The sequence below is a fragment of the Anarhichas minor genome, unplaced genomic scaffold (assembly GCF_050575085.1).
Source record: "Anarhichas minor isolate MPS153535 unplaced genomic scaffold, ASM5057508v1 ptg000021l, whole genome shotgun sequence".
Taxonomy (NCBI): Eukaryota; Metazoa; Chordata; class Actinopteri; order Perciformes; family Anarhichadidae; genus Anarhichas; species Anarhichas minor.
The window spans coordinates 6,594,102-6,615,138 of NW_027466467.1; the positions used below are offsets into that span (position 1 = coordinate 6,594,102).

At 45.6% G+C, this 21,037-nt stretch overlaps 1 protein-coding gene across 5 annotated transcripts; it reads left to right on the forward strand.

Annotated features, from left to right (window-relative positions):
• The first annotated feature begins 91 nt into the window (after nt 1-91).
• On the forward strand, nt 92-20,855 carry dido1 (death inducer-obliterator 1). 5 transcript variants are annotated; one of them, XM_076095969.1, is made up of 17 exons: nt 92-197; nt 1,627-1,721; nt 2,677-2,795; nt 3,041-4,136; nt 5,090-5,477; nt 6,496-6,843; nt 8,604-8,868; nt 11,369-11,993; nt 12,089-12,248; nt 12,403-12,519; nt 12,662-12,784; nt 13,122-13,284; nt 13,389-13,893; nt 14,116-14,263; nt 14,359-14,448; nt 14,553-14,748; nt 16,062-20,855. In XM_076095969.1, exons 3-17 carry the CDS (start codon nt 2,714-2,716, stop codon nt 20,261-20,263), a joined length of 8,508 nt encoding a protein of 2,835 aa, XP_075952084.1. In that variant the 5' UTR covers nt 92-197; nt 1,627-1,721; nt 2,677-2,713; the 3' UTR covers nt 20,264-20,855. The 5 variants fall into 5 exon arrangements, with proteins under 5 accessions (XP_075952084.1, XP_075952086.1, XP_075952088.1 ...); XM_076095971.1 differs by having other exon boundaries at nt 12,662-12,736; XM_076095970.1 differs by having other exon boundaries at nt 94-193.
• Nucleotides 20,856-21,037: the final 182 nt, after the last annotated feature.

Sequence of the window (21,037 nt, forward strand, 5' to 3'; positions counted from 1 at the left end):
GCCAAACTCAGTATTGTTACCCGTGCCTGCTCAGTTGCCCTCCTGACCAGTGGGGGCGCTGTGGACATATTGAGCGTGTTCTCTAAACCGTCAGCCATCTGCCGCAGTCAGTTAACGCTAGCTTAGATCCAGCGGGAATGGAAAATGGAGGACTGACCGAAGAGCGAGGGCATATCATCGGTATTTCTAGCATGTAGGTGGGTAGAATGCAAAAATCTAATATTTTAGTGCTACTGATGATTTTTTTTGCGTGGGTACAACACTGTCTCCGTTGTGTTGCTGTTGCAGGCGTTGTCCTACTCCAGGGGTTTGAGGCTATGTTGTAACGTTACGCTGCGCCTGACATTAGCATTAGCTTGTAACGTTAACTTGTGTAAATTACAGCCAAACTACGCCATTAATTCTGACTCGGGTCATTCGCTTTGGTTAGTCTTACATAGCTCTTGCTACAGAACGATATCCCTCATTGTACGTGTTTAGTAGTGGACGTTATGTGCTTATATGTCGCGGGTTAACGTTAGCTTAACATTGTGTAGCTACAGGTCGAGTTTCCCGTTAGCTTGCCCATGCTCGTGGTGGCTAACAGCGTTAGCCTTGTTAGCTGGCTAGGAGTGTGCACGTTTTGTAACGCTCAGTTTATCGCAATATTGCACCATAAACGACGAGAAAAGAAGTGCCGATACATTAAAATGCGTGTTATCTTTACACGTGGAGTGTGTCCATCCAATAATGCAACACAATATAGGCCCCTGTGCTTGTGGTTTAACGGGACATTAAGCTAACGGTCGAGCGTTGTTTAGCAGGTTGGCTCTGCGTCGTGTGCACAGGAGGTAACGTAATAGTCTGTTGTCGCCTGATGTCGCCAATATAGTCCGAATTGTTTCATGCATAGTAACAGGATACGTTTGTGAAAACAGTGTGTGATTGTGATTAAATATGTTTTATTACTAACGTTATAATATGCGCACCAAGGCCCGCGTGAAGCCTCCCTTACTGGACCTCAATACGCCACTTACAAACCGTGTCAACATGTTACATCGCTGAATCTGTACACGTTATAAAGTGGATTTCTCCTTGTTTGTCTGCTATACTCTTGGTGTTACATCTGATGCTCGTCCCGCGCCCCTCCCACCTCTCATGGCAACAGTTCTCCTGTCATTCACGTGGCACGGTGTCGTGACACCAGTGGGAGAATCCTGATTAATCACTTTCTGTTTTTGGTTGGATTGTTTGGATGCTCACGGTGCAGTGTGTGTGCGCAAGGCTAATTTAAAAGCAGATATAATCTCAGAATTGTACATGCAGGCTTGTAACTATTAGTATATTAATGTTTTCTGTTATTACAAAATTTTCTTTGAAGTTTCTTAATTGCTGTCAACAAATTGTTGCACATTCTGGTTCTTTTAACCGTTTGCAGTTACTTTAAAAAAAACACTGTGTTCGGTTACGTTTTTGTGTCCAAATTCCCATCTGTTTGGTGTATTTTTTTTTTTTTTTACGTTAATCATATAAAGTTAAACCTTAAATTAAGCAGTTGTGGAATTGATAAATGTCCCAGTTCAATGAACATCACATCTTGTTCTTGACCTCACTGCATGTTAACTTGTGTTTTCCACTCTCTGGCAGATCCGTTCACCTTGTACCAAGACCGATGATTACTGGTGCACGGCCTTTGTTTTGTTTGAAAAACAGCTCTGTTACTCATCACTGCTGAACCACAGGTAAAGACATCGGCTATTTTCATTATCTGTTCTTAAATTAAAGGATGGCAAGTTTGGCCCTGGACGATCCTAGGTGAAGTAAAGTTAACTTGATTCTCATTTTCAATAAGACTAAACAGGATTAATTAACCAATCACAATCAACCGTAACCATTTCTAAATTGTGTTGGGCCACAATATATTTAGTTTTAGACTTTTGTTTCCTCAATATTAAAATGGTGTTCTGGTTTTCATCCCAATTTTTGGTCTATATACTCCAAAAATCCAAATGGCAAAAACGAACGCCTGTGATTTCAGTAAAACTAATATCGTAATGTTCTTAAAAAAAAGAAGATATCTGTATTCTACAACCTTAAATTGCAGCATTAGACTATTGAGGGTATACATGTGATGTGACTTTAAACACAAGTTGCTGTTGTCAGTCTGCATGAGTAACAAACATGCGACACTCAGCATACGTCCTCATACACTCACATGGAAAATACTGCCATAATAATACAAAAAGGGCTTTCAAACCTGACCACAGACTGAATATCCTACAATGTCCTTGCACACTTGAATAGGTGCGCGTACAGCGAAATAAAATCCCATATGCATAAGGATACATTTCTTTTCATTTATATAGAACAGACTGTAGTGCAAATGTCAAAAACAGACACACTCCTCTTGCTGGGGACTTTATTTATTTAAGATACACAGAATAATATGAAATATTTTGTGTGCATTAGGAGGTATTTCAATTAGTTCCACCGTGGCCAGTTAATATCTGTTGAACTAGAGCTCTATGGTGCCAATACACTTTAGCATATAAAGTATATTTACATTTATGTTAAGAAGTGGAGCAATCCCAGCACTGCCTAATTGATAAATACCCGGCAGCCCTCAATGTTTTCCATATTATAGAAATTAAATGAGTGATTCATAGCTGGTCTTTTGTGCTCTTCTTTTAATTGTAGACTATCTGTTTGAAAGTAGTGATTGACTCCATCATCTATGGAGGAGAATGCGAGCCCTGAGCTCTCTCTAGGTCCTGAGCCAGAGCAGAGCCAGGACCCTATGGATACCTGCTCTCAAGGTACCTTGGCTGAGCTTCTTTTCCCCTCACAATAAAAGGGCGGGGACATTGCAGTCACACTGGGCACAGTTTTGGTTCTATGAACTTTAAATGATTTTAAATGTGGGTGAAAATGTAGGGCAATCATTTTCGAATTTGATTTGTTTGTATGCTTGATCACAAAACAATTAGTAGTCTCTTGGCTCTGTTATGTTGCATGCCATCTGTTTTGCCCACAGCTTTTTATTTAGATTGTTTGTTCACAGGGTTTGGAGACGGGGATACAGAGCCGATTCCAACAGAAAGCGAGAATGTGGCCAAAGAGACATTAGAGGAGCCAGATAATAAATCCTCCAAAGCCAACAGTGAAGTAAAGAAGACTTGGTCTTTCCGACAGTCCACTGTGGCAAAGCGAGAGATGCCTGTGGAGGCAGCAACCGACAGCCATGATAACCGCTGTCCCGTACGCCGCAGTGGCAGGCAGCCGAAGCGCACCGACAAACTAGAGGAATTCCTCTCGACGGCCAAAAGAGGGCAAAGAAGGAGCGCCCCTCCTAGTCTGGAGAGCGGAGATCCTCCTTCCCAAACACCAACTGATGCAGAGACCGCCTCGGAGGCCAGCTTCGATGGTAACGCCGACACCAAGGCACTAGACGACAAGGTGGAGTCCCCAGAGAGGAGGACCAGAAGTGGCGCAAGGAAGCAGGTCCAAAGGAAAAGTCGACGCGGCCGACAGACCCGAGGAGGAGGAGGAGGAGGTGGTGGTGGAGTGACGGTCAAAAATGAGGGGAGCTCCGAGAATGAGGAGGACAGCAGAGACGATGCTAAGAAAGACCAGTTAATGGATAAAGACGAGGAGAAAAAAGACGAAGAGACTTCTCCCGGTCCAGAAGATTTAGGGAGCACGACTGCAGAACCGCCTCAGCCAGAGCAGGACTCTGAGAGGAAAGAGGACGTGGAGGAGACGAACGAACATGCAGATGAAAATGACAAAGCGGAGACCGAGGAGGAGACCGACGATGAGACTGACGAGGAGAGCACAGACAAGCCTGCAGCAGTGTTGGTCAAACGTGGACCAATAAGAACATACATCAATAAAAAGAGGGTGGCTAATAAGAGCACTGCCCCTGTTAAAGGTCCTGCTGCTGCTGCTGCTGCTGCTGCTGCTGTCGCCGCTCCTGTCAAGAGGGAGGCCAAAGCTACCCAAGCTGCTGGAATGACACAAGAAGACAATGATGATGAAAATGACTCCTCAACATCTTCCTCCTCCTCATCGTCGTCATCATCATCCATTGATTCAGACGAGGGAGGTTACGACCCCAATGCCCTTTACTGCATCTGTCGCCAGAAACACAACAAAAGGTATCGTATCGTTTTGAACCGTTGTTGGTGTTAATGTGATCACAGTGACTGCGGTGTCTAGTTTTAAAGGACCAGTGCGTAGGATTTAGTGGCCTCTAGCGTAGAGGTTACAGAGGGTGTTTCGCTCTCAACGTGAAGGGCTCGTTCTAAGCTGACAAACACCACAATTCTTAGTTTCAGTTGATTATACGCAAATGAAAACACATTAATGAACATATATTCCGTTTCTGCCTCCAGATCCCCCTAAATCTAACACACACTGGTCCTTTTTAACGGTGCTATACATGAGATTTGGAGTTTAACATGACTAGGGCTGAGCCCGCGGCTCACAGCTACCGGTGCTAACAGTGCAAGCGACGGCAAAAGTGCCGGCAGAGCTAACGGTGTTTACCCTGAGGGCAGGTGCAACGCGCATGCAACGACAGACGGCGGTATCACCCGTCACCGCCATATGAGCGAAGTGCAGAGCGGCGGCCATTAGCTAGCCAGTGGGGCACACTCACATGCACTAAAAGCACATGCGGCCGGCCGGCCAATGTCAACAAAGCAAGAAGAAGCTTGGATTACAACAAACACTGAGTGAAAATGATTTAATTCTCTGCTCAGGACACCGTTACTCCCACGATGTCTTTACATAGCAAGTAGCTGTTAGCTGCTATATTTATGCTCTGAATCCCTTATATTGCACCTTTTTAAAGGGTTAATAATGAAATTAGATTTTAATGAGCATATCATTGCACTTTAAACTCTACATAGCTTTGATTTTATGTCCCCTCCTTGTTGTCGGCTACAGCCACCGTTTGATTCCACGACGAGAGTTTTTGTTCAGCTTGACTTTGAAGAAATGTGGCTCTATGAATGTTCTGTGAATGTTCTGTGAATGTTCTGTGAATGTTCTGTGAATGTTCTGTGAATGTTTTGTGAATGTTCTATGAATGTTCTGTGCTCACCAGGTTCATGATCTGTTGTGACCGGTGCGAGGAGTGGTTCCACGGAGACTGCGTGGGCATCACGGAGGCTCGCGGGCGCCTCATGGAGAGAAATGGCGAAGACTACATCTGCCCTAATTGCACCGCCAAGAAGAACCAGGTGGTGAGACCCGCCACAACCATCCTCTCTGCATGTACAGACATCGGGAAGACCATAGCAACGACTCTCGCTTTTTCTGCCGAGAAAACTAACCCCAACGGGGCAGACGTCGGTCTGTTGGCTGCTCAGGCTGTGGCGGCCCCCTCCACTCCTGGAGCTGAAGAGAAGGCAACAGAGGACATGGGCATCAAAGGCCGGATAGAGAAAGCTACCAATCCAACCGGGAAGAAGAAGATAAAGATCTTTCAGCCGGTAGGTTACAACTGATCTCAACTTAAAGGCTTTGAACTGCGTTAAGAGTCAAGCCATTAAATCGTTGACGTATTTGCTCCGCTTATTGTTTTGTCAGTGCATGTTTACTGTTTATTTACTGCTTATCTTCCTGGGGTCCAAAGTACAGGACAAAACATAATAAATGATGTAAAACACATAGTTAACACGGTACAGTCAGATACAAAGTACAGTCAAAAACTAGGATGTATAGTATCATTACAGCCTATATTATTCATTGAATTCATAACTTGTGTCAACAAAGGCAATGAAGTTCTAGTCATATGTGGCATGTCGAGTGCTGTCTCGATAAGTTAATATGATGCCATTGTTAAATATTTGATGCTGTAAACAGTTCATACTTTAACCAAATTGAAGTCCATTTCACCACAGTTACTGTTAAAGGGCTTAAATGTGTAGTTTAAAAGTACATTTTCATTAATTCGCCAATCTCTGACTTGGAGTACAGTATGCGTCATGACTCCAAACTGTTAATGTGTGGCTGAACAATTTTGAAAGAATATCTAATTGCGATTATTTATTCTGATACTGCAATTGCGATATTAGAGGGAAGGATAATTTATACATCACCATTTTCATTAGAAAAACAAATAAAAATGGTATGTTTTTTTTTATGTGGGATCTGTACCAAACAATTATGCTTTCTTAAGTCTGTTGAATATGATGTGTAAGCAGGGACTTTTCTGCATAGGCTATATTCCGATTTCACTTAATTGTGCAGAGCTGTGACTGTGATTTGAGTCTTTCTGTGTTTAGAGAATGCAGATTAGGTCCCAAAAAGTAGCTTCAGATTCTAAATAAATGAAAGGTTTGGCGATGGCATCAGGCAGCCTATCGCAACTTGACACTTATTACTTAACACACTTTTTAAAATCCCTGTTATCAGTAGAATGAGTGTTAAATTCAGTAAGCTGGTATTGTTAAAATTGAGATTGCTCGTCATCAGCTGTTACTTTTATTGTGTGCTGACTTGGAGCAGGCCCTACAGCAGCCAGCCCAACCAAAAGCAGACCAGAAAGCGGCACCGACCGTGGAAAAGAAGGCGGCGACCACAGCAGAGCCGAAAGCACTGCCGGACACGGAGGAGAAAGTGGCGTCGAACGTGGAGGTGAAAACCACGCCGACGGCGGAGGCGTTGAAGGCCAACGAGGACTCCTCCCTCCCCAAATGTATCGGGCCCGGCTGTGAGAACAACGCCCAGCCGGACTCCGTCTACTGCGGCAGCGGCTGCATCCTGAGACACGCTGCGGCGGCCATGAAGTCCATCACCGACGTCAAAGAGCCCAATCAGAAGGACACGGCTCAGAAAACCAAGTCCGCACCAAAGGTAACTTGGACCACTTGAAATATTCCCTTTTGCCTGTCGTGGCTGTGTAGGGTAGCAGAGTTATAACAGTGGAGCTCTGTGTCATAGTGGTGTAGAGATTAGACTTATTGATCTTATGTCTTTGTCACCTTTGAGGGGCTTTTTGTTTGTTGTAATGGAATGTTTTGTTGTAATGGTGGCTGGTTTCAACCAACATTAATGAGTTCACATCAATCATTACCTCATTATTAACACTCCCACGGTTATTACGGTCATATTTTGAACTTTAAAAGGGTGTTAATCCCACTGTGGGATTTGTCTCTACTAGTTTCCTTGCTCTGGATTCTGATCATGTTACAAGAGTCTACATCTTTGACTAAAGTGGTTCAGAAGGATTTACTGTTGCTCTAAAATGAAGTGAAATTGCGTAACAAACGGTAACTGGCAGCTGCTACTTTCTGATGTCATCTTGATGGTTAAGAGGCACACTTTAAGAGTGGGTCAGCAGCCTAAATTCTGTGTTAATATAGGCTGTTTGGTAATAGGACGCTGCCTCACAGCTAACGATGGGATCACAATGGTAAGCTGTATGTATTGGGGCCTGGCAGTGGAAGCAGGTCAAGTTCAATGGATCAGATCAAAGGCTCATGGGAACGACTGAGTGATCACTTCCACTGGATTGCGAAAGCATGCATGCAGATTAAAGGCGTCGAGAAATGTGTTTAGACATCCCATAACTCAATGAAACAAAATGTTTTGCTTTACAAGTTCATTTACTTTTATTAGTGATGAGATGACATGTTGTAGCCCATTAGAGCTATTGATGATCCACAGTCACAGAATACGTGGTGACTTTATGAAGTGAGAATCTGTTTTCATGGGTTGTATAAGTGAATCATTATGACAATGACGGGCGATAAGCCTGTTTTTCTTAAAAACGAAATGAATATTGCTCCTAATGCCTAGTCTGCATTTCTTATGTCCTGTATAATTCATATTTATATTCTAGTTAATGGTGACAGTGCAGAGGGGAAATATCAACTGTATAGGACAGCCTTTATAATAACTATAATAAGTATTCTTGCTTTTACTGTTTTGTATAGTTTAATTTTGTGCTCTTTTATTAGCCTAATTTTGCCTCAGCTACCGCATCAAATCCCCACAGGAGTCAACCGTCCCCTGTGCAGTCAGAGCTGGATTTATAACCGTGTGGTTTCATTACTTTGAAAACCCCAAATGGACTTCTGGGATTGAACCTTCAAGCGATAAACAATGAAGTACTCTAAACGAGCATATCTTACCCTGCATGCATTGCGATCTTTAAGTATTTCAGGTCACGTGTACATTCAGGGAAACGATCTTCATACGGTGTAAACTTGATGAACTGCTATTGGCCTTGACGGTGTTGAGCTTGCTTTGTTGTACAGGTCCCTAAAGTCCATGTTGTCTGCCATTAAAATGGACCTGCCTGGAAAAATGTAGTAAACGGTGTACGTTATTCATAGAAACATGCTACATGCAGAGCGGTGTCTGCACTAATACTATTAATTTACTTTGAATTGTACTATGCACACTATGTGATCAGTGGTTAGAACGGCCAAAAACTGAGAGCAGGTAAACCGAAGAGCGTAAGAGTTAATTGGTGTTTGTTTAGCACGGACATATTTTCCTTCATTGAGGGATTCTTGTATTTCTGTATTTTGCCTGTAATGTTGTCAAACGTTGCCCGCTGAGTGCGTCTACTAAAAGGCCTGAATGTGTGTTTCTTCCTGTCCGCCCAGAGGAACGTCGGTGGTGGGAGGAAGCCGCAGAAGAAAGCCCAGGAGGAGTCGGAGAGCGAGGAAGACCACAGTGCTGATGAGGACGAGGAGGATGATGACGAGGACGAGGAGGATGATGATGATGATGACGAGGACTGCGAAGATGAGCACGCTGAGGAACACCCGCCCCCGCCGGCCACTGCATCCTGGTCCAGCGACCATAATTACATTGCAGTAACACCAGAAAAGACTACACCCATATCACCAACAGTGTTAAACAAAAAGTGTATGTATCTCTTTGAATGTCTGGGGCTGTTGTTGAAACATTATTTTTGTGCCATTATAAATGCGGTTCATGTGGCGCTAACGTAACTTAGCAGTGATCCGTACATATAGTGCTCCGGAGATGACCTCCGCTGTTTGCTAGATCAAAAGAAAAAGAAGGTATTTTGCAAAGTGTTGTGGTTTTGATAATGTAAAGGTTTTGTCACTCAATGAAATGTTGGCAGCTGAGAAAAAAAAGGTAAGTGCTATTTGTGGCTATGGGTAAGTATTTAATAATTCGGAACATTTATTTTTGACAGGTCGCACTCATCAAGATCCATTTAATAGCTTCATTAGGTACTAAGCATGGGAACACCATCGCATAACGTCTTCTACGGCTACGATGTCACCAGTTAGCTCAGCTTTCAACAGACAGCCTGCAGGGAGCATCTAATACAAGATGCTTAAGAATTATGGGAAATGTAGTAGCCAGCTTTATTTACCTTTTTTTTTTTTTGGGATATTGTCCCACGCTATGGACTAAAAGTAAGGATATCTAGGCCTCTGCTGCATCAAATGTGATCATTCCTTTTTAATAGGACTCTCCCACAACTTTTTGTGAGTGCAACACTCACATCGCTGGAGAGCCTCTTTTGAATACCTCATAGTTAGAATGCAGAGCTGCAGATGGAGACGTATACAGGATCACATGGTAGCGATAAAAGAAGGGCCAAAATCTCAAACTCTGACCTCTCGTGCTCGGCCATGAGGCGTCTAGATGTGATGGGTGGACCAGTGTGTGATTTTCTTGTTGCCCACACAAGTCTCCACTTTCTGGGTTCATCACCTCAGCTGTTGACCCATTAGAAAAGGTCCTCTCCTCCATTTCTCCAGCAGGTAGGTGTCCCAGAATCTGCCCATTTGAATGTGGACTAATGAAGTTACCAGTTCATATTGAGCTGCTCTTGTATTCTTCCCCACCCCACCCATAATTTTGTGGGTAACAGGCTGACTTCAAAGTTTTTGATTCATATTGAATATGATACTACTCGTGGGAAACTGGCTTTGAAATAAAAGGTGATATAACAGATTTTAGGATGCCTTGATTGATTATGTGAGCAATGTTGGCTTGCTGTAGGATATCCTGACCGGTTCAGCTCAAACAAAACACACACAACTGATAAATCTACACACACACTTCGGAGACTTGACACTCAAGAGCCCCCCCCCCAGATGGCGAACAGCCGAGAAAAAAAAAAAAGAATGGAGCTCTGCCACAGGGACCAGACCACCCGGAGATACTGCAGTGAAGTTCAGAAGGGAAGTCGGAGACCTGGGCCGTGCACACACATTCAGAAGAACCATACTCCAGTTTTCCACACACACATCTTGCACCCGATGAGATCTGATGTATATTGAGAGGAAAGTTTGTTGCAATGAAATGTGGACATGTTGGATTCACCTCTCCTTTTTTATAAGGGGTCACTGAAGGCATTCTAAGGACCTTAATTGATAAGATATCAAGCGTCTAAATGCCTCTCGTGTCAGGACGACCAGTGATTGTTGTGTGATCAACAGGAGGAAATTCTGGCTCATTGATCTGTTCTGATTGTTGTGACGGTCTTCAGAAGATGGTTTGACTTTGTTTGCTTTGGGTCACAGTCCTGTCCTGCACAACATAGTTGTGTTTTATGCATTGGTGTGGGTGTATCGTTTGTGTTTGAGGGGTTGGTGCTTGTTCTAAGGCAGCTTTAACATGCAACTTGGACACAATAGACGACGAATTAGCAAGACATATTTGATAAGTGTGTGATGTCATACAGGTGTTGGTGCAACTTGGTCGATATAATTCTTCTTTATATAGTTTGAAGAAATGTATTACTCATTTGTACCTGCTTAATTTACTGAAATGAAAGAACCATTATTAAGATTTGGATGTAGTCGGAGCTCGTCGTTTCATCAGCTATGGTGAGGGTTTGTAGTTAAACTGATAGAAATGTTTAAATTCACAGTTTGAGAAGGAGGGAGTTATGAATATCTAGCTGGTTCGTTTTCAGGAAGTTTAACAGAGTTTTCACAAGACATCAGTTCTCCCTCTCTCCTGTTCGGATCTCTGTGCACTGAGAAGTAGGGTTCGGTAAGCTGAGCGATAAATACTATTGCCATTAAATAACAAGTGGGAAGAATGTATTTCTTTCTCAAATGGACCTGCATAAACAGCACAATCTATCTGCCATCCACTGTTACAAATAAACAAGGGCCTTTTAACTGCCCGGTTGTCAACTTTGTGTTTATTTCAGAATGTGTATTGCGGTGTATTCAGCTTGTACACAGTTACTGATGTGTGACGTTCATTTTTTGATCAACTATGAAGTTGGGGTCATCGCGAAACAATGCAGTCTCTTGAGTTATAGACCCAAATTCATGATAATCTGCTGTGTTCAAATACTGTCGCTCTACATGTCGTGTTGTAAATGATGCCATATTTTTTTTAATGTGTGATCTGTGTTCTCTGTTTCCAGCCCCCCCTAAAGAAGAGAAGCCGAGTGAGAAGGAGCAGAAAGAGAAGGATCCAGCCCCGGCTCCTGAGAATCCTCCACCAGCATCCGCAGCACCAGTCAAAGGAAACAAGAAGTCCCCGACTGCTAAAGCAGCCAAGGTTCCCCCGAAGGCCAAGAAGCCTTCCCTTCAGACCACCAGCTCGAAGGTGTCCAAGAAACCCGCGACGCCCCCGAGTAAAACTGCAGCGAAGTCCAAGAAACAAGGCCAGACGCCGATCCATAAGCCGTCTCGCTACCCTCCTGGTCCGATCCACGTCACGGGAGCTCTCAGAGTCACCAAGTCCAACTTTACCATTCCTAAGAAGGCTCCGCAACAAAAGGAGGTTCCATCCCCCACCAAGGCCTCCCCATCCACCACCAAGGCCTCCCCATCCACCACCAAGTCCTCCCCATCCTCCACCAAGGCCTCCCCATCCTCCAGAGTCCCTCCAACTCCGGTTTCTACCGCTCCCTCCGGCCACTCCTCATCCTCCAGACCTCCACATTCGGCCGCTTCAGCACCCCCTGCGTCCCCGATGCCGCCGCCCCCCAACAACCAGATGAGGACGAACATCCGCCGCTCGCTGACGGACATCATCTATAAGAGGTAAGAGTCCCACGAAAACCTAGTCCAGGATACTTGTTTCAAAAATACTCTCTGTGAATCTTTGGCACCTTTTTTAAACCGTTTCTTACCACCAGGGTGAGCGACAGCGACGATCTGAAGAAGACCGAGGCTGAGGTGGCGAGGCTGTCGGTCGCCATTGAGAAGGAAATGTTCAACCTCTGTCTTAACACTGACAGCCGGTACAAGAACAAATACAGGTCCCTCATGTTCAACCTGAAAGATCCCAAAAACAAAGTGAGTCAGCATAAACATGCATGCACTCATATTTTCCAGTCAAGTGTTTGCAGAGTTCTGTATGTTGAGGGGGGATGCCTACAGCCCGACGAGCTTTAGGTTGATGTCCCTCATGCTGAGATGTTCAACTCACTGTGTGTTGTGCTTTCCTCAGGGCTTGTTCTACAGGGTGGTGGGTGGTGAGGTCAGTCCCTTCAGACTGGTGAGACTAAGTGCGGAAGAGTTGCTTTCCAAAGAGATATCCGAGTGGAAGAAGCCCGACGCTGCAGAGGTAAATGTTACTTCCCTTTAGCTGAAACACCGAGCACAGGGTCAACTTCAGCTTTAAAGAGCTCACTGTTGAGAGTTTTGGGAGTAAACTGTTCTCCAGGATGCATACAATTGCTACAGCATATATGGTTGTCCCCTTGCAGGCCCAGTCTCCCAGTGCCAGGGCCCATTCCAAACTGGGCAACATGGAGGATGCTCCGCCAACGTCTGATACGGATGTATGTATCTCTGCCACTACTTCTGCCTCTCGCATGGCTTCTGCTGCAGTAAGTGGTGGCATGCTGTCTTTCTCTAGCTTTCACACTTTTCCTTTTTTATCTTTGCATGAGGTGCTTAGGAACAAACTGTTACACATGTCTGACAAAGTAAAGACTGTAGCCAAGATATCGCAGGTTCGTCATCTTGCCAACTATCCTGTTTTTCCAATGCTGTTACTTTCTGACTGAAGCTTTGTCTTTCTCTCTTCATTGTTAGGCATTAAACCTACTCGCACCTACTACAAAATACAGAGTTGTACTTATTAGTAATCCAGAATTCTGTGTGTTATGGGAATGACCATCCAGTTCACTTAAGTGTTGACGGAGGTCTTTTCTGTGTCCACAGGACCAAGATGAGACTTGCGCCACTCCTTCTGCTTCGGCTCAGCCCACTGCCGCGGAGGGGAACGGTGGCAGCGGCATGCTAGACATCTTCGGTACCATGCTCAAAGACACCACTTCTCAACACAGGACCCACCTGTTTGACCTCAACTGTAAAATATGCACAGGTATATGAGACACGCAAGACAAGACAAGTGTCAGGTTAGAAGTCATCCGGTGATTGAGTTTGTTTTACAGATATAAAGATAACTCTTTTAATCTTGCCCTCTAGGTCAGAAGACAGAAGATGAGCCTGCAGCTAAGAAAGCCAGACTGACCAAGAAGCCTGAAACTCGGCCTGCCAGACAAGAGCAGCATTTGTCGAGGTCGGGGGATGTCTCTCCTGCGGGCCATGCTCAGGTCCCCACAGCTCACCAGCACCAAGACCCCTTAGCCTACCCAATCCCTCCGTCCTACCCGACTAACATGGAGCCAGCCGTGCCAGAATCGCAGCAGCAGCAGCTGGAGCTCAACATGCTGGCACTTCCGGCACAGGCCCCCGCACCCATCAACCCCACCATGTCCTCTGTCAGCATCACCCGCAGAGACCCGCGCATGGCGAGGCACAGCTCCGCTGTGACTGTCACCTACCCTGCTCCGGAAAAGCCCATCAACAACTCGGCAGAACTCCTCCCAGCTCCTGTCATCACTCTGGTGGAAGTTGCACCCAAGGCGCTGCTGCCGATGCCCCCAGCTCCACCGCCTTTAGTAGCTGCGTCCAAAACGGCAAAAACAAGGTGCTCAATCTCATCAGGCTTTTATAAATCTACATTAAAACATGTGTTCGCGATACCTTTTTACATTGAATGCTAAAATTGCAAGTATATACGTAGATTGGTGGTGCTACAGTAGAGTATGATAGGGCAGCTCTACAGCTCATTGTTCTCCATCTTTCTGATTAGCCTGAGACTTGGATTTTGGGTTTTCTCTAAAACGAAGACTGTTTCTGGTTTTTACAGTACATCTGAGCCTCCTCCTGCTGGTGAGACAGCAATCTTCCTCCACGGTCAAGAGAAGATTTGGAAAGGATTAATCAACATGCAGTCTGTGGCCAAGTTTGTGACCAAGGCGTATCTGGTGTCTGGTGCCTTTGAGCACCTGAAGGAGGTTAGCAATTTACTTCATTTCAAACTTTAATTCAAAAACTTTACGCATACATAAAAGCAAAGAGTGTCATGCTTAGTGTTGTCAATGTTGTGCAGGATTTGCCGGACACCATTCATGTCGGAGGACGGATATCTCCAAGCACAGTGTGGGATTACGTCGGGAAACTCAAAACCTCGCTCTCCAAGGTTTGTTCGGGGGGGCAAAAAAATAATTTGTGTAAAAGTGTTTTCTTTAAAGGCCTTTCCATCACTCACTCACATACTGGTTTTTGCTCTCTTTGTGTTCGCAGGAGCTGTGTCTGATCCGTTTCCACCCAGCCACAGAGGAAGAGGAGGCGGCCTACGTCTCTCTGTTCTGTTACTTTAGCAGCAGGAAACGGTTCGGTGTGGTGGCGAACAACAACCGTCGTATCAAAGACCTCTATCTCATCCCACTGAGCTCCACGGACCCATTACCCTCCAAACTCTTACCGTTTGATGGGCCAGGTAAGCGTTCACAAGGAAACACAAATATACCTTTTTTTGGTGACATGAGTGTAATTTTATTTATTTAAATTGTGTTGTTTTTTGTCTTTGTACCTGCGGTGAGTATATTTAGTGTAAGTTCTGTTGATGGACTCAGGTTGAAATGAGAGCTTGTTGATTCATGGGTTTGTACTGTAGGGGGCACTCATATTCCTTGTTGAGTTCCACACTTCTGTGCATACAACAGCTGCTGTGTATCTGACTCTGTATCACAAGTTTCTAATAAAGGAAGTTTGCATCGCAGGTTGGTGCCATCTGAGTCCAGTCTCAGCCTGTTGTTTGTTAAGACTTGGCTCCTACATAAACATAATTGAACAACTGTGTAATCGAAAAAATTACAATGGCGTAACGTCAATCATTTTATACCACACTGGTGTTCATATGGTAGCATGCTGCACCACTGGTGCTTAAGATGTCCTAATAAATGAAGCACAAGCGCTTAATGTAAACTTTGCAACCAGTGATTGTGCAACACTGTGAACAGTACCCGCATTGCTATTACAGCTGTGGTAAGTAAAAAGGTTGTACGTCTGACATATTGTGCCCCAGAAAGAGAATATTAGATGCAAGAGGGTTTTTCCTTTTATTAATTGAGTAGCTTCAGAAAAACTAAATTGGACCCCTTGATTTTGTCTGATGTTTCTGTGACCAGGCTGGTTATGATCCTATATCAAATTTTCATGTATGCACCTGACAGTAGAATGACCAGAATTAAATTACAGTTTACATGTTGCGGCCTTTTCTTGCAGTCATGTTTTAGCCATTTCCAGATCCAATCTAGTGATGTCAGTGAATGATTTAGTGATTTCATTTGTTCATTTTAACTCTTGGTTACATCTGACAGGACATCTACAAAATAATCACTTCAAACACAAACACAATATAATAACTAATGGTTCTTTGCAGCTGGCGCTCATTTACTAATGTCAGCATATTTTTTTAAGTTTAATGACTACCAACTAAACTGCAGTACTACACATTTCTACCATTGCCATTTGTCGTATAAAAGGATATACTTGAGAGAACTTTGGTTTTATATCTGATAACGCCTTTTGTGCTACTAATTATTTAAAATGTATTGGGGGGGGGGGGGGGGATTTAGAGGCTCTCATTTCACCTGTTTTTGTGTCTTCACTGCGCAAGTCAGAAATACTCAGTCAACTTTTGTTTTAGTAGTTTAATAGAAAGAATGTCCGTCTGTTTTGTTAAATTGTATCTGTTAGTTCACATGCAAATGATTTAAAATATTCTTGTTTGATTTGTCCCTTTTGCAGGGCTTGAACCAGCTCGTCCCAACCTCCTCTTGGGGCTGCTGATCTGCCAGAAGGACAGAAAGCGTTCCGGTGCTCCATTGGAAAGTGAGGAAAAACGGTCCAAGACTCAAACCAAAGAAGCCGATGACACTGGTCTTCCAAAGCCATTTCCTTCAGTCAGAACAGAAAGAAACACACGGCAGAGTATTGAAATCCCCCTCAGCACAACTCCTCCCGGGTCACCTCCACCCAACTCCTCTGAGACCTCAAGCAGCAGTGTGGCAACCTCCTCGGTCCTTTCCTTTTTTCCCTCTTTCAAAGCTACAAGTACATCCACGACCACCGGCAGGGACTCCCCATCCTCATCCAGCTCTGTTGCTTCCTCTGCAGCAACTCCTCTTCAGACCATCCTCAAAACTCTTTTTGGGAAGAAAAAGCATGACACGGAAACGTCAAACTCTCCGTCTGACCAGGGTGGTGAACTCTCTGTCCAGAGCACTACAATGCTAGACCCTATTGTGCAGCAGTTTGCACAGATTTCTAAAGAGAAACAGGTGGAGGAGGATGAAGATGACAGACCGTATGATCCAGAAGAGGAGTATGACCCCAGTAGGGGCTACAATGGGCCTAAGAAGCCTGTTGAGTTAGTAAGCAAACCTGAAATCTCTAAGCAGTCTGATATGGTTACAAATGAAGGTGATGATGTGGCGTATGACCCAGAGGATGACTCAATTTTTGACGATGTCAAACCGGTAGTACCAGGTCAAGTTCAGGTTGCAACTGAATCTATAACTGATCCACAAAAAATCTTGGAGAGCCTTAAACAGATCGGGGAACAGGCATTCCAGAAACAGGGAGAACAGCCAACGTCTTCTACGGGGACACTTGCTGCCTCATTGACACTTTCAGACACACTCCTAACTCAAACTACCCAATCTCTTTTGGCCAATACTCAGCTCCTGCAGCTTGGCAAAAAGGTTGAGGAACTAGTGAAGTCTTCATCGGTTTCTCCCTTGATCAGCCAGAACAGAGATCCCCGACAGAGCAGGGATCCTCGCCAGGCTGCGTCCGGCAAGAAACTGACTGATGAACCTGAGGATCAAGAGGAGACGCCTGCTCCGTTGGTGGATTCGACTCCTTTCTTACAAACTGTGGTTCAGGAACATCAGCTGTCTAATGTAACTGAACTCCCAGACTCCTCACAAGGCCCAGATACATCCCTGCCTCATGAGGAAGTTAAAAGTGAGACGCTACCCTTCCTGCAGTCGGATGAGGCGGATGTAGCAATTCCGTTATTAGGAGAGGAGGTGGAACCTGATATGGAGGTCAACTACATGGATGACACGGAAGTGAAATCTGAGGAAGCTGAGCCGATCAAAATAGAAACTGAGATGGACATGTATAGTATTTGGCCGAATGCTGCCAGTATTTTAAAAGCTAATGAAGACTCCGATTATGAGGAGAATAGTCAAGATGCATCAACCGCTAGTTATTATGATGAGCCAACAAACACAATACCTTTGACAATCCCAGTACTCACTCAGAGCACAGCAATGGTTGACACTCCCAAATCGCTAGAGCCTTATCACATGCCGCGTCACATGTCGGCGTCAGTCTATGACAGCGAGTATAGACCTCCAGCTGACATTCCCCCACCATCCAACTTCCCCCCACACCATCTGATGCAGGGACAAAACCTGATAAGACCTCCTCCGATGTCTATGCCTCCACCAATGCAAGGTCTTCCTCCAATGTCAGGCCCCCCTCCTATGCAGGGACCCCCTCCGTCCATGCATGTTCCTCCCCTTGTACGTGGTCCTCTCCCCATGCAGGTTGACAACAGCCAGCAATACGGTCCGCCTTCGACTGCATACGCTCCCTATCAGAACCAGTGGCCAGGCTCCCAACCACCACCGCAGCAGCCTCCTCCTGGACCACCTCCCCAGAATATCATGCCACTCAGAGGACCACCACCATTCTCTCCAATGGCCCAGAGGGGCCCTGCTCCTCAAATGTTCAACCCCTCCATTCCCCCACAGCACATTGGACAGCAAGGCCTCCCTCCAGGCCTTCCACCACCTCCTTCTTTTGATGGACAGAACAGTTTACCTCCACAAAGATTCACTGGTCCTCCACCACCATTTAATTTCCCTGCAAACAGAGGTCCTCCACCTTTCACGGGGCCACCTCCCAGTCACTTTGAAAACAGACTCCCTCCTCCGTCCCACTTCCCAGGGCCCAGGGGTCCCCCGCCATCGCAGTACGGTGACCATGGGGCTCAACCCCCGATTGTAGACCAACCTCGAGGCCCTGCAGAACACTACAACAGAGACAATTCTAACTCTTTCAAGCTAAGTGTGGACCAGAATCCAAACCCTCTCCATATTTTTAAAGACAATCATGGTCCCCTGCCAGTTCCAGCATACCGAGGACCTCCATCTAATCAGTATGAGGACAGAAGAGGCCCACCTTCTAGCAGCGAGATGAGTGGACAGCACTTCAATCCACATAACCAATACGAGAGCTCCAGACCACACTCCTCACCACCACATCGAGGATCGTTTGATGAGCACCGAGGTCCTCTCCCTCCGGAGAATAGACCCCACCCTTCACAGCGTTTTGGCGGATCAGAGCGATACCGCTTAGATAGGCATTCTGATGAGGCTAGACCTGTTCGTCACAGTGGGCCCCTACTGCCAACTCCTCCAGAGGCTCCCATAGGTCCCCCAAGTCGCATGGGAGCCCATAGTCCTGATATGCACCGGGACGAACCCTGGCGCCGCCACTCTCCTGAAATGAGGAGGAGGAGCAGCACCACCCGAGAGGAATCAGACCCACGCATCGGAGATCTCTTCAGTCGCTTTGAAGGAGGGCACAGAGAACCTGCTCCTGGTCCTTCTCAACCCTCTGAAGAGAGACAGAGGGAGCTGTCCGAGGACTGCCGGAGAGAAAGAGAGCGGGAAGTCCCCCACGCCGGGAGGCCATCATGGGACAGGGAACAAGGCAAGCGGTGGAGCAGAGAGAGAGAGTGGGATAGAACCAGAGAAAGGGACCGCGATCTGGAGCGAAGCCGGGGCAGAGATCGCGATCCGGAGCGAATCCGAGAAAGAGACCGCGATCCTGAGCGAATCCGTGAAAGAGATCGCGATCCTGAGCGTAGCCGAGAAAAAGAGCGCGATCTTGAGCGTAGCCGAGAAAAAGACCGTGATCCTGAGCGAACCAGAGAAAGAGATCGCGATCCGGAGCGAACCAGAGAAAGAGATCCCGATCCGGAGCGAACCAGAGAAAGAGATCCCGATCCGGAGCGAACCAGAGAAAGAGATCGCGATCCGGAGCGAACCAGAGAAAGACATCCCGATCCGGAGCGAACCAGAGAAAGACATTCCGATCCGGAGCAAACTAGAGAAAGAGATCCCGATCCGGAGCGAACCAGAGAAAGACATCCCGATCCGGAGCGAACCAGAGAAAGACATCCCGATCCGGAGCGAACCAGAGAAAGACATCCCGATCCGGAGCGAACCAGAGAAAGACATCCCGATCCGGAGCGAACCAGAGAAAAACATCCCGATCCGGAGCGAACCAGAGAAAGAGATCGCGATCCGGAGCGAACCAGAGAGAGAGATCGCGATCCGGAGCGTCCTCGAGAAAGAGATCAAGATTCGGAGCGTCTTCCAGAAAGAGATCACGATCGTAGCCGCGAGAAAGACCGCGATCCAGTGCGTGGCCGAGAAAGGGACCGCGATCTGGAGCGCACCCGAGAAAGAGATCGCGATCCGGAGCGCACTCGAGAAAGAGATCGCGATCCAGAGCGTGGCCGAGAGAGAGACCGCAGCAGAGCGAAGGAGGGCGAGAGGCACCGGGAGACGGAGGGAGAGCGACATAGGGATCAAGACACAGATAAGAGGAAAGACCGGGAGAGAGACAGAGTCAGGGATTCTGACAGGAGGGATTCTGACCGCGATAGAGGGAAAAACCGGGATCGAGAACGGGAACGAGACAGGAGACGGGACAGATCCCGAAGCAGAGAACGAGACAGGGACAGAGACCGTGGGAAAGACCGGGCCAGAGACAAGGAAAGGGAGAAAGATAGGGACAAGGACAAAGACAAGGATCGTCGGGACAAGAGCAGAAGCAGAGAAAAGCGAGAGGAGAAAAAAGACAGTAAAAATGATACAACCAGGAAGGGAGAGAAAACTGCAGAAAATGACAAGAACATGTCCTAGTCTGTTTTATGGACACTACATAATGGTTTTGAGACACTTCAATCTATCACCAGTTGTATCACTGTAAATGTAGATGAGCAGTATTTCGTTAAAGTTCCACATTTGTGTTCGTACTAGAAAAAAAAACATTGATAATGTTTGTATTCTTTTTGTCACTTAAAGGTTTCTAACTTCGTTTTATCACATTTGAAAAACAAAAAAAACGAGGGTCATCTAAGTTGCTTGTCTACTAAATGTATTAAGTAGGCTACTGAATCCTATTATGAACCTTTCTCCTGTCCAGGCAGGTTTTTTTTTAAGAGCATAATGTAACCGAGTAACGCACCATTTGCAATATGTAAATATGAATGTATTTGTGTATATACTGATGTTTTTAATCATACTTTTCTAAGTAGAGAAAATAAAAGCCATATATCTGAGATGGATAATGTGACGGTTAAGGAAACACTGTTTACACACAGATGTGTGTTTATATGTCCAGCAGCATTGAACTTAAAGGCTCCAACTATCTACAGTATACATCCCATCTATGGTTGTTCATGAAATGTCCTGATTTTGTTTGAGCTCGACCAATTAAACACGGTTGATGAAATGCGTGCGTCTGTTGTCATAACATTTTTTTAAATGGTAAAATGTGAATTTGCTTAGCTTTCACATTGTGATTGGATAGTGCAAGTTCTTCGTTTCATGTCAAATGCTTTATGCCAAAAACACCAGGATGTTCTACTGTATCCAATCGCATTTTGCAGTATGCAATCCAGCCTGGTTTTCTGA